Source organism: Neophocaena asiaeorientalis, unplaced genomic scaffold, assembly GCF_003031525.2.
Source record: "Neophocaena asiaeorientalis asiaeorientalis breed wild unplaced genomic scaffold, Neophocaena_asiaeorientalis_V1.1 scaffold240, whole genome shotgun sequence".
Lineage (NCBI taxonomy): Eukaryota > Metazoa > Chordata > Mammalia > Artiodactyla > Phocoenidae > Neophocaena > Neophocaena asiaeorientalis.
Window position 1 is genome coordinate 96,473 of NW_020185331.1, and position 15,227 is coordinate 111,699.

At 45.6% G+C, this 15,227-nt stretch overlaps 2 protein-coding genes across 6 annotated transcripts in view; one reads left to right on the forward strand and one right to left on the reverse strand.

Annotated features, from left to right (window-relative positions):
- Positions 1 to 2,581, forward strand: part of ZNF518A (zinc finger protein 518A) — a 65,949-nt gene extending 63,368 nt beyond the window's left edge. For both annotated transcript variants that reach the window (XR_003001789.1, XR_003001790.1), the window contains one exon: positions 2,444 to 2,581. The gene's annotated coding sequence lies outside the window, so the exon portion shown is untranslated. The remainder of the gene's footprint in view (positions 1 to 2,443) is intronic.
- The window catches only part of BLNK (B cell linker), a 73,434-nt gene that overhangs the window by 25,012 nt on the left and 33,195 nt on the right, over positions 1 to 15,227 (reverse strand). Inside the window, exons 4-9 of one of the 4 annotated variants that reach the window (XM_024734821.1) lie at positions 14,216 to 14,256; positions 11,439 to 11,513; positions 9,790 to 9,921; positions 9,544 to 9,700; positions 6,799 to 6,962; positions 1,248 to 1,329 (exon numbers count right to left, since the gene is read on the reverse strand). In XM_024734821.1, coding sequence (XP_024590589.1) covers positions 1,248 to 1,329; positions 6,799 to 6,962; positions 9,544 to 9,700; positions 9,790 to 9,921; positions 11,439 to 11,513; positions 14,216 to 14,256 — 651 coding nt within the window. The remainder of the gene's footprint in view (positions 1 to 1,247; positions 1,330 to 6,798; positions 6,963 to 9,543; positions 9,701 to 9,789; positions 9,922 to 11,438; positions 11,514 to 14,215; positions 14,257 to 15,227) is intronic. The other 3 variants (XM_024734822.1, XM_024734823.1, XM_024734824.1) reach the window with 3 other exon arrangements.

Sequence of the window (15,227 nt, forward strand, 5' to 3'; positions counted from 1 at the left end):
TATATATATATATACACACCACACACACACACACACACATACATATATAGTAGATAGTCTACACACACACATATACATATATAGTAGATAGTCTACTGAGGGAGATTCACACTTATGGAAAAATGCATTGTGGAAATGAGGGGTCAGACCAGAGAATCTGCAAAGAATGGGAGACACAATTAGTAAGCCCACAAGCCATTAAAAGAAGCCTTCTCAGAAGAAAAAAACAGTTTTAGAATGAATATATTAATAATTAAAGTGAATACTGGCTTGGAATTTCATTTGCCAAACTGGGTGTCTAGGAGATGAAAGAGTTTGTTTTTTTACCAGGAGACGTGCATTGAACTAACAATGGAGGGGCCAGATTAATAGCCCCACCTTCCCTGCCACACGTAACACACGTAGCACATATCATTCCTCTTGGATTTTGTAGGTTTATGGGGGGGTGGAGGTGGGAGCATTTAATTTGTATTTATTGTTTCATGGTGATGGGTGGATTCAGAAATTCTGGTGGGTCTAGAAGCTGTCGGTGATATTTAGGGCGTGGGAGAGGGCTGCGACGTGATGGCAGTGTAAAAACCGAGTATTGCTACTTTGGAGTCACGTTTATTAGATGAGTAATGTTACTTGAAGAGGCAGTGTTTATACAGGATTATATTTTCCATAGCGACTATATCCAGAGCAATCATACACTGCTCCACACCTCATCTGAGGCTATGTGGCACGGGCTTTTGAAGATAATTTGTTTGTAACTGCGTTTGTCATTTCGTGAAGGATTTACAAATGAAATGTTTCTCATGGGCCTGAGATAGCACTCAATTTTAAAGAATTAGAACATAGAGCATATTTTACTCTTTCATTTTTTCAGTCCTCTGCAGAAACTGTTCCTGGTGCAATGTTTGTAAGGTCAACATGGTGGCTCATGACTTTGTGAGTATTAGGCTTTATAAGAAATCCGTTCTAAGTGAGGAGCTAAAGAGAAGAACTTAGGTGCTTTTATACCTTGAGAAGAGAGTATTAAATCATGGAAGAGGATGGAGAAAGAAGGGTAAAGGCTATAAAACACAGAGATGGGTTGCTCACTATACTCTCTGTTCCACTAGCCAAAGAAGGCAAATGCTACGGCCACAGAGGAGAGAGGCCTGGGTACTATCATTTCTGAGCCCCTTAGAGCTCACTACCAAATGGTCTTGTATGCCTCTATCAACTGCAGAAGTTTTCAGGTGCTTAAAACTACAAACTCTTGCCTTTTTCAGATGGGAGTGAACTGTCTTCTGTGGGATGAATATAGTTTTCATCTTCATCTTCCACAGGGACCACATAATCAGCCTAAAAGAAATACAGAAATGCTGTATATTCAGAGTTTACTGCATAAGAAGCAGTGATATTTAAAAAAATCTTCTGAGATATAATCCATATACCATTAAATTCCCCTATGTAAAGTGGTTTGGTGATTTGTAGTATATTAACAGAGTGTGCAACCATCACTGCAATCTAGCTTTAGAACATTTCCATCACCCCCAAGAGGACCCCTGCACCCATTAGTCACTCCCATCCATCCCCTCCCCTGACCTAGTCAACTACCAACCTTCTTTCTATCTTTAAGATTTGCCCATTCTGGACATTTTATATAAATGGAATCATACAATATTTCAATACACAGTCTTTCATGACTTCTTTCACTTAGCATAGTAATTTCAAGGTTTAGCCACGTTTTAGTACTTCATTCCCTTTTATGGACAAATTATATTCCATTGTATGACTATACCACATTTTACTTACCCATTCATCAGTTGATGGACATTTGGGTTGTTTCTACTTTATTGGCTATTATGAATAACATTGCTGTGAACATTCATGTACAAGTTTTGTGTAGATGGACATTTTTCTTGAGAATATACCTAGTGGTGGAATTGCTGGGTCATATTGTAGCTCTATATTTAATAGTTTGAGGAACTGTTAAATTGTTTTCCAAAGTGGCTGTGCAATTTTTCCATTCCCACTGGCAATGTATGAGGGTTCCAATCTCTCCACACATTCACTAATACTTGTTATTGTCTGTCTTTTTTATTGTAAGCATCCTTGTAGGTGTGAAGTGGTATCTAATTGTGATTTTGATTTGCATTTCCCTTAATGATGTCAAGCATCTTTTCGTCTGCTTATTGGCCATTTGTATATCTTCTTCAGAGAAAAGTCTGTTCAACCCCTTTGCCAACTTTTAATTGGGTTGTTTGTCTTTTTTATTCTTGGATTATGAGTTATTTAAATGTTCTAGATTTAAATCTCTTATCAGTTATATAATTTGCAAAAAAATTCTCGCATTCTACACATTGTCTTTTTACTTTCTTTATGGTATCATTTGCAGCACAAACGTTTTACATTTTAAAGTCACTTTTATCTACTTTTCTCTTTTGTTGTTTGTGCTTTTGGTATTGTATCTAAGAAACCATTGCCTATCCCAAGGTCATAAAAGTTTATACCTGGGCTTCCCTGGTGGCGCAGTGGTTAAGAATCTGCTTGCCAATGCAGAGGACACGGGTTGGAGCCTCTGGTCCGGGAAGATCCCGCATGCCGCGGAGCAACTAAGCCCATGCACCACAACTGCTGAGCCTGCGCTCTAGAGCCTGTGAGCCGCAGCTGCTGAGCCTGTGTGCCACAACTACTGAAGCCTGCGTGCCTAGAACCCACGCTCCACAACAAGAGAAGCCACCACAATGAGAAACCCGCGCACCGCAACGAAGAGTAGCCCCCGCTCTCCGCAACTAGAGAAAGGCCGCGTGCAGCAACGAAGACCTAATGTAGCCAAAAATAAATAAATAAAATAAAATTTTAAAATATAAAAAGATTTATACTTATGTTTTCTTCCAAGAGTTTTATAGTTTTAGCTCTTACACTTAGACCTATGATCCAGTTTTATTTAACTTTTTATATATGGTGTGAGATTGGAGTACAATTTCATTCTTTTGCATGTGTATATACAGTTATCTTAGCACTGTTTGTTTAAAAAACGAATTTTTCCCGTTGAATTGTCTTGGCACCTTTGTCAATAATCGATTGACCATAAATATAGGGAGGGAGTGATTTTATAAGAGGTAAATAAAGTAACCAGATCTCAGAAGTGGTTTTTACAACCTGCCTTGGTTGGTTGCCAACATGGGGACTGGGAGAAACAAAAACCAAACATGTATTGAGCGCTTATTGCCAGGTGCTCTTCTGAGTACTTTACGTGTGTAATCTCACTTACTCCTTGTAATAACCCAGAAAGGCAGGTGCCACTAGTACTATGCTGTAATACTATACTACAGCTGTTACCTGCCAAAACAAGCAGACGATCAAGAACCATCATAATCTGTGTCCTAACAAGTTCATCTTCACGGTGCTGCAGTGTTTCGATATAAACCCCATTATCCCACGTTCACATCACAAAAAACTGGCTGTAGTTACATGAATAATTGGTCTTGTGAAGCCAGGCAGATTGTTCTACTGCCACAACCTACATGCTATTAGAATCCTTCCTCAGCTTTTACAATGGCATGATTAAAATATAGATGATTATTTTAAAAAATCATCTTAGATCAACTCCAGTGTTTAGATGTTCAGTATTAAGACACCTGCTGTAGGTATTTACATGTTTGCCTTCCCCCAAACTTTAAATGTGAAAAATAGGAGCACCACGGATTCATCTTATTTTCACTTTCCCATTGCCCTTCACCCCATTGCATGTCAGGAGTCGTTAAGATGAGCTATTAAATGCCCACATGAGTTTCTTGCTTAATACAACTCATGTGAACATTTAATAGCTTTACATACATTATTTTACTGAATTCTTTCGATGATACCCACTATTAAGTTAGGTGTACTTACCCTCATTTTACAGGTGAGGAATTTGAGAGCAGTTGAGTAATCTATCCAAGGTCACATAAAAGCACAAAACTGATGCCCTGCAAGGACAGGTACTGGGTCTGCTTTGGGCACCAATGAAGCCCTGGCACATTTGTGTTGAATGAAGAGCTGGTCTCTTCTCAGTGGATACTGGAGAGGTGGCACAGGATAGCTCTTTGGCACCTGCGATCTAGTGTGTAATCATCTGATTTCCAATGCTGGCTCTATCATTTACCTCTGTGACCTTGGACAAGTTCTTCAACCCCTTTGCACCTCATCTGTACCATTTCCTCATCTGTAATGGGGGTGATAATAGCACGCACTTCCTAGGGTTGCTGTGAGGATGTAATGAGATAATACATACAGAGTGCTCAGAACACCACCGACACACAGCACTGGTCAAGTGTTAGCCGCTCTCGTTGTTATAGCACAGATGCTCCTTCCTCCCACTGCCAACTCTCTGGTCAGCCTGTACCCCCATATTATGCCTGTAACCTGTATGGTAGAGCTAAACGTTTTCATTTATGCTTCTGTTTGACTTCTTTTCCTGTCTAATGGCTCAGCCAGATCTTAATGTTGGCTTCTTTTTTCTTTTTTAAACCTCTTTCTCATCTTGACTGTCCATCTGCCCATTCCAGAATGTGCCTCCTCCAGACTTCTCCTTTTCCCACTGGTTCAGACTTGCCTGAGCCACCTCCACAAGGCTGCTATTAGCAAAGCTTGGCCTCTCCCCACTGGGGTCCACCTCCAGTTAGTCACAGAAATGGAGAGCTTCACATAACCCACAGTCTTCATTTGTATTCTGTGTCTGAATTGATATCTTCATATGGATTTGCCGAATGCCGAAAGAATTCATGGTGAGACCCTAACAGATGGTCTCCTACCGTGTCCCACGCTCAGATTCTCCCGGCCACCCTGTTCTCACCCTGAAAGGGCAGCATCCCCTCTCAGACTGACAGACAGACTGAGGATTGACAAACTATACTCATTCTCAGTCTGCTGACTTCCTGACTTAAACTGTCTCTAGAGAGGGGGTCATAAACTCAAATACTTATAGGAGCAGGCATAGAACAATAATGGGACATGTACAGAGTCAGAGTGTGTGCAAGTCTTGTATGAGTGATGGGGATGATGACAAATGGAAACAGGGGCCAGGGATTCACAGCTGAGCTGGAGTATTGCCATGAGGCTCAGCTGCTTTGAGGCCATGGCTGGCCAAGTGTTGACAGGCCCTAGTCTTCAGGAGAAACTAGAAAACTGGATTTTATAAAGAATCTAGAATATGGTAGAAAGGAATCCAATATATATATATGATACATGGAATCCTTCTTTGTGTGAGGCACCGTATTTAGTGATTATATATATATATATATATATATATATATATATATTCCTTTATTAAATCTTTAAAATAACCTGAAGAGAGGAAAAGCTGAGACTCAGAGAGTTTATCTGACTTGCCTAAGTCACACAACTAGTAAGGGTCAAAGCAGGAATTTGAGCTTGGGTGCTGCCTCTATTTTATTTAAAAGTCTCTTTTCCATCTCTTCTTGGGCTACAAATTATTCTAAGGTGGAAATGAAGGTCATTTCACAACATGCTCATAAGCTGTAGGTTTTACCATCTACAGGCATTTAAAAACAAGTTACTTCTGGGGCTTCCCTGGTGGCGCAGTGGTTAAGAATCCGCCTGCCAATACAGGGGACATGGGTTCAAGCCCTGGTCCAGAAGATCCCACATGCCGTGGAGCAGCTAAAGCCGTGTGTCGCAACTACTGAGCCTCTGCTCTAGAGCCCATGAGCCACAACTACTGAGCCCGTGTGCCACAACTACTGCAGCCTGCGTGCCTAGAGCCCGTGCTCTGCATCAAGAGGAGCCACCGCAATGAGAAGCCGTGCACCGCAACGAAGAGTAGCCCCACTGTCCGCAACTAGAGAGAGACCGCGCTCAGCAACAAAGACCCAATACAGCCAAAACTAAATAAATATATACATAAATAAATTTATAAAAACAAGTTACTTCTTCGAGAAGCTGCAGTAAGATTATGTCGTGATGGTTAAGAGTTGCCTTTAATGTTATTTTCTTTCTCAGACTGTTACACTTGTAGGGTTGTTCTAATGGCTAAGTTTGAGGGCTTGTCTTTGACTTTATTTAAAATACAAGTACATCTGGGAGCCATAACATATTAGGCTTTATCAGTCATTCCTACAATAGCCTGAATGGGTTTACCTGTTCATTTTTAAATTGGAACAATTCCATATGGAATAAGACGTGAAAATCTAGGTGCTGGCAGAAGGGAGATTGATGACATAAACCGAGAGTTGGGTCCTGGACAATCGGCAAAGATGGTCCCTGGATACCCGGGGCTAGGGAGAGGGAGTGAGAAGCAAGAGCTGCCGAGGGAAGTGAGGGGTCAGCTCCTCCACGGGTTGTGCAGGGTCTTCCTACAGACTAGGGGTCTCCAGTGTATGTCCCACTGCACCCCTCTGCATTTTAGAGGAGGGGGGTGGAGGATCAGAGAGAAAAGAAGGTGGGGGAAAGAAAATGAGGCAGGACAGGGAGAGGAGCAATGGGGAATAAAGAGGGAAATATATTTTGGAGGAAAGAGGTCTGCAGGAAACTGAGGGACTCTTTCTCAAAGGAATAATTAGAGGGGCACAGCTCCAGTATGGATATATATGCCTGTAGTAAATGAAAGTGCTTAAAATAAGACCATATATGTCATTTTAAAAGAAAACATCCTTTCAGCATAACAGTGGAGAGTTAGAGGGGGCAGGGTGGCTAGTGCCGGCCAGAGAGCAGGGCCTGGAGGAAGGAAGACACGCCTGAGGCCACACTGTCCTGCCCCTCCCCCTATCCGGCCCACATCCTGCCTTCCACTGGGTCTGTGCAGTCTTCTGGACAGAGTTACTTTACCTCATCCTCAAGGAGCTCTTTGGGTCTGGGTGGGACTTGAGGTTTGTGCAGAGAAGTCGGGGCTGGCAGAGTGGCGGCCTGCCTCGCCTTTGCGGAAGGCCAGTTGGGTTTACTGGGAAGGGTCTTGCTGAAGGGCGGAGACTGCCTCTGGCTTGACCGATTGTCTTTGAGAGGAAAAACAACAAGAACAACAAAGCATAAGATGAACGGATTCTGGATCATTCCCTGGGCAGAAGCCACCGAGATCTAGAAAGTATAAAACCCCCAGCATCTATGTAGCCAACACATTATTAACTGGGGCATTCCCTTAAAGAGTAGAATGACATGTTAGGCAAAGATTTCAACTGCCCATTGACTTACATTATAAAAACCAGAAGAATGTCCTCATCAAAAACATCCTCCTAGGGACTGATGGAGACCCACAGACCCAGGAGAGCAGACAGCCCAAACACTCTGCTAAACAGAGTAGATGGTGACCTTGTGTGTGTGGTGGGGGGGGGGGCGGGTCTCGGGGGAGCGGTACTCCTCAGTGGTTCACCTTGCTCCATGAAGCCTTAAGAGCAGTGATTCTCAATCCTGCCTACACATAGGAACCACCTGGGAGCTTTAAAAAATGCCAAGGCCCCACTCCAGACATGCAGTTTGAACTTCTGGGGAGGGACCTGGTATTATAAGTTTTAAAATTCCCCAGGTTATTCTAAGGTGTATTCAGGGTTGCAACTACTTATGCGGGTGAACCTATACGTTCCTCCCCTTGATGATGTCCTCGAATCATGGGGAAGTCGTCAGTACCCCCTGGTCCAGGACCGTCCTCACCAGGTGTCAGGGAAGGAGTCCAGGCTCCTGCTCTCCACCCACCAGCGGCACTCCTTTGGGCTGCTTCTTCATTATGTAACCTCTCTGGGACTCACATTCCTCATTTTTAAAATGAGGATCGGAGCTATCCACCTCAGAGAGTTATTGTAGGGATTAGGGAGAAAGCAGCAAAGCAGGAGGAACCCTGTGTCTGGCAGAGCCGATGCCTAATATACACAACTAACCTTACCTGCATAACGTGGTGGAGGGCTTAGGCAACAGGGAGTCTACCCGGTTGATCTGCGAGCACACATTCTGACTGATACACTGTAGGAAAATCTTCGCATAGGAGTAAGCTGGTGGGTTCCCCTTCCCGGAACCAGCCCAGGCGCTTACCCTGGCTTCCTGCTCCTTCCTCCTGCTACAGCCGGCCCCTAGCTTGGTACAGCTGCCCCTGCCTCTGCCTGGCCCACTCTGCTCTCCTCCCGGCGCCTGCTCCAGCCCTCGGCCCGCGTTTCTGCCTCGTTGAGGGTACGTGGTTAACTTTACACTTGGTGCTTCCTCGGAAGCCTCCTTCTGGTGGCGTAGCTGCGTTCAGGCACCAAGGCATCTACTTTACTATGCCTATGACTGTCAGTTTTTGTAGTTTTATTGGCAGCTCTTGGAGTTTACTGAGATTTCTTAATATAAGATTTAAGCCCATCAGAAGGAGCAAAGCATAGAAGACAGGCTTCGAAGAGTATGACCTGGAATGAGCCGCTTAACCGTCCTGAATAGCGGTTTCTTGGTCTGTCAAACAGGCCTGATACAGCCCCTTCCTTCCCAGGGTTGTTGCGATGATTGAACGAGGTCACAGATTTGGTTGCGGTGTGTGGAGCAGAGTGGTGAAGAGCACGGGCTTTGGAGGCTGAAAGGCCCGACTTGCATCCCAGCTCCGCTACTTATAAACCTTGGCCCAGTGAGTTCACTCCTCTGAGCCTCCCTTTCTTCCTTTGTGATTATCAAGAAGGTGAAGTAGGCCGTGACTGGAAAGCACTAAGTTGTAAACTGTGAAAAGCCGGGGAGTCTGCCTGTCTTGCTTGCTGCTTAGCATAGCCCCAGCACATAGTAGGTCCTCAATAGATGTGGCGCGAAGCAGGGGCAGTACCTGGTACCCTGTAAGGAGGAAGTTATCCTCAGGGATAAGGGACACTAAACCCTGTACATGTAGGGACGCTCTGTACGACTCCTGGCCTCACGGTGATCACGTGGACACACTCCCCACCTCACCTTGCCGAACTTAGTCACCTGTTAGAATGGAACACAGACTTCTTCTTGGGGGAGGGCGGGGCGTGGGGGCATTAAAAGCTACACTCAGGCCTGGAGGCCACACCTAAGACTCGTCCTTTTAAGCAATAAGGCTAATTCCAGGCTTAGAGGGCTTCACTCCTATCCCCTCCCCTTGCCCCTCCCCCCAATTAAAACTCCACTGTCCAGACTCAGTGTATCTGTACAGCCTGCCAGCGTGGGGCTGCGGTGGGAGGGATGGAGGAAGGAGGGGCCTTAGCAGACACTGGGATCCCTGAAGGTCATCCTGGTTCCATACAGCCATCTCAAGAGAAATTCCAGAACCTTGTACGCAGGAAGCCAGAAGAGAAGAAGGGACTAATCTTGGGTTGATTTCTCTGGGGACTATTAGGAATTGAGGTGGGGTGGGGAACCACGTCAGGATGTGCTTGTTTTATCTTTTGCCTGTTTTCAACATTCCCAGTTTAGGGAGGATACCCCCTCCCTTCCCCAAAGGGCAAACTTACCAGTGGGGGCTCCAGTGCCTGTGAGTGATCAGATGACCCACTTGGAGGTGGTGAGAGTGGGAGGTGCCCACCATGCTGCGACCTTGGCCTGCCCCCCCCCCTCCCCGCTCCCTGCTGCCCTGAAGGCCGAGCGCCCAAGGTCTGGGTGGGGACTCACCTACGTACTCGCCCCTGGTGAAGGGCAGGGCCCGGTGAGCTGTCCGAGTCTCCTGCTCAGCGGGTGGTGGCTCGTAGCTGTCGTCCCCAGCCTCCTCGGCCGGCAGCACATACATTTCCGAGTCGGAGTGCTCATCTGGGTTTTCATAATCGCTGTCCTGCAAGGACAGATACCATGCTCAGTGCCCCACGCGTGCTTAGGAGGGACAGAGGGACAAGAAAGCAAGGCTAGGAGGGGTCGGCTAACCAGGGTTAGGCAGCTGTTAGCAGCAGCCCTGGGGCTGAAGCCGGGCCTTTTGCTCCAAAACGTATCACCTGGACTACTATCCTGGGGGAACGCATGGACTTCTAACCCCAAGGGTGGCTGAATTCTGTATGTCTGCAAAGAACAACCAGAGATAAAATATATTTTAAGAAGACAGAAAAAGGACCCAATAAAATAGAATAACCAAATAGGTTTTATTAATCATGATGGTTGAGGAAAATGCAAGTTTAATAAGAGAGGGTAAGGAGAAGCTCAGGAATACAGACACTTTTGAGGAGATAAGGTTGGTTTGTTTTAAACAGAGCTGGACAGTTGTGGGGACAAGGACTTCAAATTGACTCAGAGTCCATTCTCTTTCTTTTTGTTTGTTTTTTTCATATACATTTTATTTAAGTCCATATTGAAAATACGTTGAGCCAGTCTGAAGTTCCAACAGTTCACAAGGAGGGAAGTCTTCCCAGCCACTCAGTTCCTCTCCCTAGAGGTAAACAGAGGGACTAGCTTCTTGTGCGTTTTGTTCAGAGATAGTTTATGTGTGTGGCACACATACATATATTCATATGGAGGAAATATTTGATTCAGGACTTAAGAGGTCCTCTGACCTCTGTGCCCACTGCCCCCTCACACTGCCTGACATGACGCTCAAGCCATACATGATTTTCCGATGAATCTATGATGTACCTGCCTTTTGGCCTGTCTCCTTTCCCTGGCAATTGTGTAACATTGAGGCAGGTATAGCATTTCCTTCATTGCTGTATCCTCAGGGCCCGTGACAGGGCCAGCACATGAGAGACACTCAGGATGTTTGGAACAAATGAAGGAATCAGTGAGCGAGCACTGTGCTTTCCTCCTCAGTCCGTAGGGAGATGTGGGAGAGGAGAGGAAGAGGGTGAAGAGTGGCATAAGGAAAGAGAAAGGAGGCTGAAAATAGAGCTTTTCCCGAGGTGGCTGGAGGAGTGGGGGGAGACAGAATAAAAGGAGGAAGGAGCCCAAAGGAGGGTGCTTGTCCTTACCCTGGCATGGGGGAGCCAGGAAGGGACAGGGAGAGGGGGGAGGTAAGAAAATTCCTGAAGGGGGGATTTTCCCAAACCCCTAGGTCAGAAATAGCAAATGGGAATATGAAATTAGGCTGAATAAAGTAATGATAATAGTAATGATTATTATTATAACTAACATTTCTATGCACTGTATATACCTCATTGACCCCTCATCACAATCATAGGAGATAGTTTTTTTAAAAATCCCATTTTGCACTTGGCGGAAACTGAGGCCCAGAGGAGTTGAGTAATTTGAGCCTGTGCTCTGGAGAAGCCAAAGACTGTTCCCAGGCTGGAGGCCTGGGAGGTGGAGTGGGAGTGAAAGGGTGGGCCGGGGGGAGGCTGAACAGGGCAAGACCCTGGCTTCCCAAGCCAGGGACTCTCTTCATCCAGGCCAAAGACCCAATTGGTGCTGTTGCAGCATCCCAGGGAGACGTCAGTATGAGCACTGAGAAGCAGTTGCTTTAATAGACATTCAGAAAGTGAAAGAACCAGTGGGCAGCCAGACACATGTGCCCGAGTGGGGGACAGTTTGGGCACCCCACTTTGTTTCAGTTTTCGTGGAGCAGGGACTGGCTTCCTAGACTTCATTACCTGGAGGCCGAGGATCAGTGTGGATCCCGGGGAGGAGTCTGGAGTCCTTGCAGCCCCTCCAGCACAGCAGTCTGACTGAGAGGACCAGGTTGGCAGAGGTGGCGGAGAAGGTAGAAAAAGAGAGATCCCACGTCAGCTGTTCCTGGCAGCCGCCTTCTGACACTGGGCTGCCTACCAGACTGTGCCCCCATGAGGACCAGACTGAGACTATATATCCAGGGCCCAGCATGGGACCTGCTGCAGGGTAGGTGCACACCCAGCATACTTGGAATGAATGAATGCGCTGAGCTGCTGCCTGGGCTCTGAAGGGACTGAGGAGGAGGGCATGGATGCTCAGGAAGTGCTGAACTGGCCCTTCATTTGGAAAGTCTTTTCTGTGGGAGATGCACCACAAGCCCCTCCTACTTCAAGCACAGGAGAATGTGTTGAATGCCTTTTCATCAAGAGAATTAAAAGGGAATCTATTCAAACTTCTGAGAGTTTAAAAATATCCCCTCCCCCCAAATTATTCTAAATTATGACAAACAATATATAAAAATATAACAAACTTCTTTTGTTAATTAATTAATCCATTCATTCATTCAATACTTGAGGAAGTACAATACTTTGGACAGTCTAATGGGAACTTTGAAGAAGGGAATGTGTAATCAGACAAAAATCTTCTCAAATTGTCCATTCCTTCATGCATGTAATCAATATTTATTGAGCACCTACTATGTGCCAGCCATCATGCTTGACTCAGAGCACAGTCCCTGGCCGCAGAGTGCTTGTATGCTAGCATGGGAGACCAACAACAAATAGTGAATAATAAATAAGTAAATAATCAAACAGATAAAATAGATATGCCTGGTCATAGATGCACTGAGGGAATGATCAGGTTCCTGAGACAGAGAGCAAAGGGAAGAGGGATTCTGTCTTGGAGAAGGGTGCTGGAAAGGTCTTCCTGGTGAGAAGCAGACACTTAAGCCAAGCCTGAAGTACAAGAAGGAGCCGACCAAGTGAAGAAGGTTGGGGATACCCTGGTTTCTCCTTTCTTCCGCTCTTCCTTCACCTGCCCAAGGACCATGAGTCTGAAATTGCTGAGTTAGGCAGGACCTCGACCTGCTGTAGGGACTGAGGGCAGGCCTGTGTGCCTGGGCTGGGATGAGCAACCCCTGCTGAGGGGGTGCAGGGAAGGCTAGACATGGCTGCAGGGGTCAGATTTCATCAGGTCTGGAGGCTTTAGCAACAAGCCTGGATTTCATTCTATGTACCAAGGGAATCCAATAAGGTAAAAATTGTGAGTGAATGTTCAATCAATCCTTACTATAGCTGGTACCTTCATTTTGGTTGTTTAACTCTGGGGACACAAGTCATTCCCTCCTCTTCAGGCTGATTTTATTTTGTGTTTGCTAGGTCCCCACCTTGTCTTCTTCCAGCCAGGGAGCTCAGTTTTCTCGGTTGCCTGGGGGAGGTTGGTCCAGCGCCTTAACTTTGCTTCCGATGTGGCCCTGTGTGTGTGTGCCTCCAGCAGGGGGAGCAGCTGCAGTGCTTCTGAGGGATCAGTGCTGCTGGGCCCTGGGAGGCTCTCCATGCCTAGGTGACCCACAGTGAGGCCACCTCACTCCTTCTTTACAAAAATATTTTCTCTGCAGTTGAAACGGGAGGAACTTCCGTCTCCTGATACTCTGAATAAACTCCAGGTGATGTACACAGTGCAGAGCTGGGCTCAGGCTCAATTCTGGGCACTGGACAGGAGTCCTGGGTTCTCATCCTACTGGGTCACTGAGTAATTGAGAGCTGGTCGGCAAGTCATTTTCAGGCTCTTGGCCTCAGATTCCTTATGGGGTATGTGGTTGTGTGGAGGCCCTCTTGGATCCCTTCCAGATATAAAGCTCACAGCCTGGAGCAGCCTAACATTCTGCATGAATCTGATATGTGACGAATAATCATTGTACAGAAAAGTTTTTAGGATGTCTTGTCTCTATAAGATTCAGGCCCAAAGAGAAGTGGCCCCTGGGGCCCTGTGGGTTGCAGAGCCATCTTTAAGAGGTTCACAATTAATTCTGACACACCACTCCAGTGTCATCATGGTCAGGGACAGCCCTCTCCATCTGTGGCCCCCAGAGTCCATTCATATCTTCTTGGTCACAGCAAGCCCCTTGAGTTTTAAAAGTCTGCTTCTGAGATCTGAGAGCCTGGGTTTGAATTTTGGAATTGCAAGTTACTTAAACTCTCCATGCCTTGGTTTCTTCACCTGTAAAATGGGCAGGGCTGATGTCCAAACTGTTTAAGAACAAATCCAGCCCAGGTACTGACCATGACCTTAAGGAGTGTCCTGGAGACTCCCCGATGTGCCAAGCATTCACTCTTTAGTTTGTTTAGGGCTCCTGGCAGGGACCAAGCAGTGATGGGGCACTGCAGAATTCAGGGCAGAGGCATTTGCCAACTGATTTGGAAATATTCAAGCATTTTAACACCTGTTTTGGCTGTGCTGGTGAGTACTCTGAATACCAGCAGAAAATGGGGATAAGAATGCCTACTCATAGGGCTGTCATGAGGATTACATGAGGGAATAAGTATGAAGCTCCTAGCCTGGCACATGATGGTGCTTGCTCAAGTCAGCCATTGTGAGGTTATTGCTGCCCTGCCTATAGGTGGCCCTTCCAGCCCAGCCACCTCCCCTCCGTGATGGGCAGCTGACCACCAGCGTGTCATTCAGAAACAAGTCTTTATAAAGGCCTCCCAGGGGCCCTGGTGGAAATGAAACCCTTCTAGTCCCAGGAACAAATACTTACAAAGTCATCTGACCACTGCTCCTCTTCGTCAGCTGGCCTCTCTGAAATGGCATGTGGGAAGCAGAATGCACAAACATAAGTCTCAGCTGACCAGCTCCACCCTGTCCACAAGCACCCCGAACCTGCCTTCTCTGCCTTTGAGCCACCTGCTCCTATCTACTAGGCCTTGAATGGTTATTACAGTCATCTCATGTTCATTCCTTTCAAATCCTTTTTTTGTCTGTTTTTTTAAAGTCAGTTCTCAGAGGGAAGTTTATAGCTATACAAGCCTACCTCAAGAAACAAGAAAAATCTCAAGTAAACAATCTAAACTTGCACCTAAAGGAGCTAGAGAAAGAAGAACAAACAAAACCCAAAGTTAGCAGAAGGAGAGAAATCATAAATATCAGAGCAGAAATAAATGAAATAGAAACAAAAGAAACAATACCAAAGATCAATAAAACTAAAAGCTGGTTCTTTGAGGAGATAAACAAAATTGATAAACCATTAACCAGACTCATCAAGAAAAAGAGGGAGAAGACTACAACAATATCCAGGTGATGGAAGCAACCTAAATGCCCATCGACAGATGGATAAAGAAGATGTGGTACATATATACAATGGAATATTACTCAGACATGAAAAGGAACGACACTGGGTCATTTGTTGAGACATGGATGGGTCTAGAGACTGTCATACAGAATGAAGTAAGTAAGAAAGAGAAGAACAAGTATCTATTAACACATATATGTGGAACCTAGAAAATGGTACAGATGAACCGGTTTGCAGAGCAGAAATTGAGACACAGATGTAGAGAACAAACGTATGGACACCAAAGGCAGAAAGTGGTGGGGGTGGTGTGGTGGTGTAATGAATTGGGAGATTGGGATTGACATGTATACACTGATGTATGTAAAATGGTTGACTAATAAGAAAAAGAATTTTGAAAAAAATAATATAAAATAAAATAAAGTCAGTTCTCAATGTGTTAAGAAAAGTCTCACTGGGGCAGAGAAATGGTGCATCTGACCCT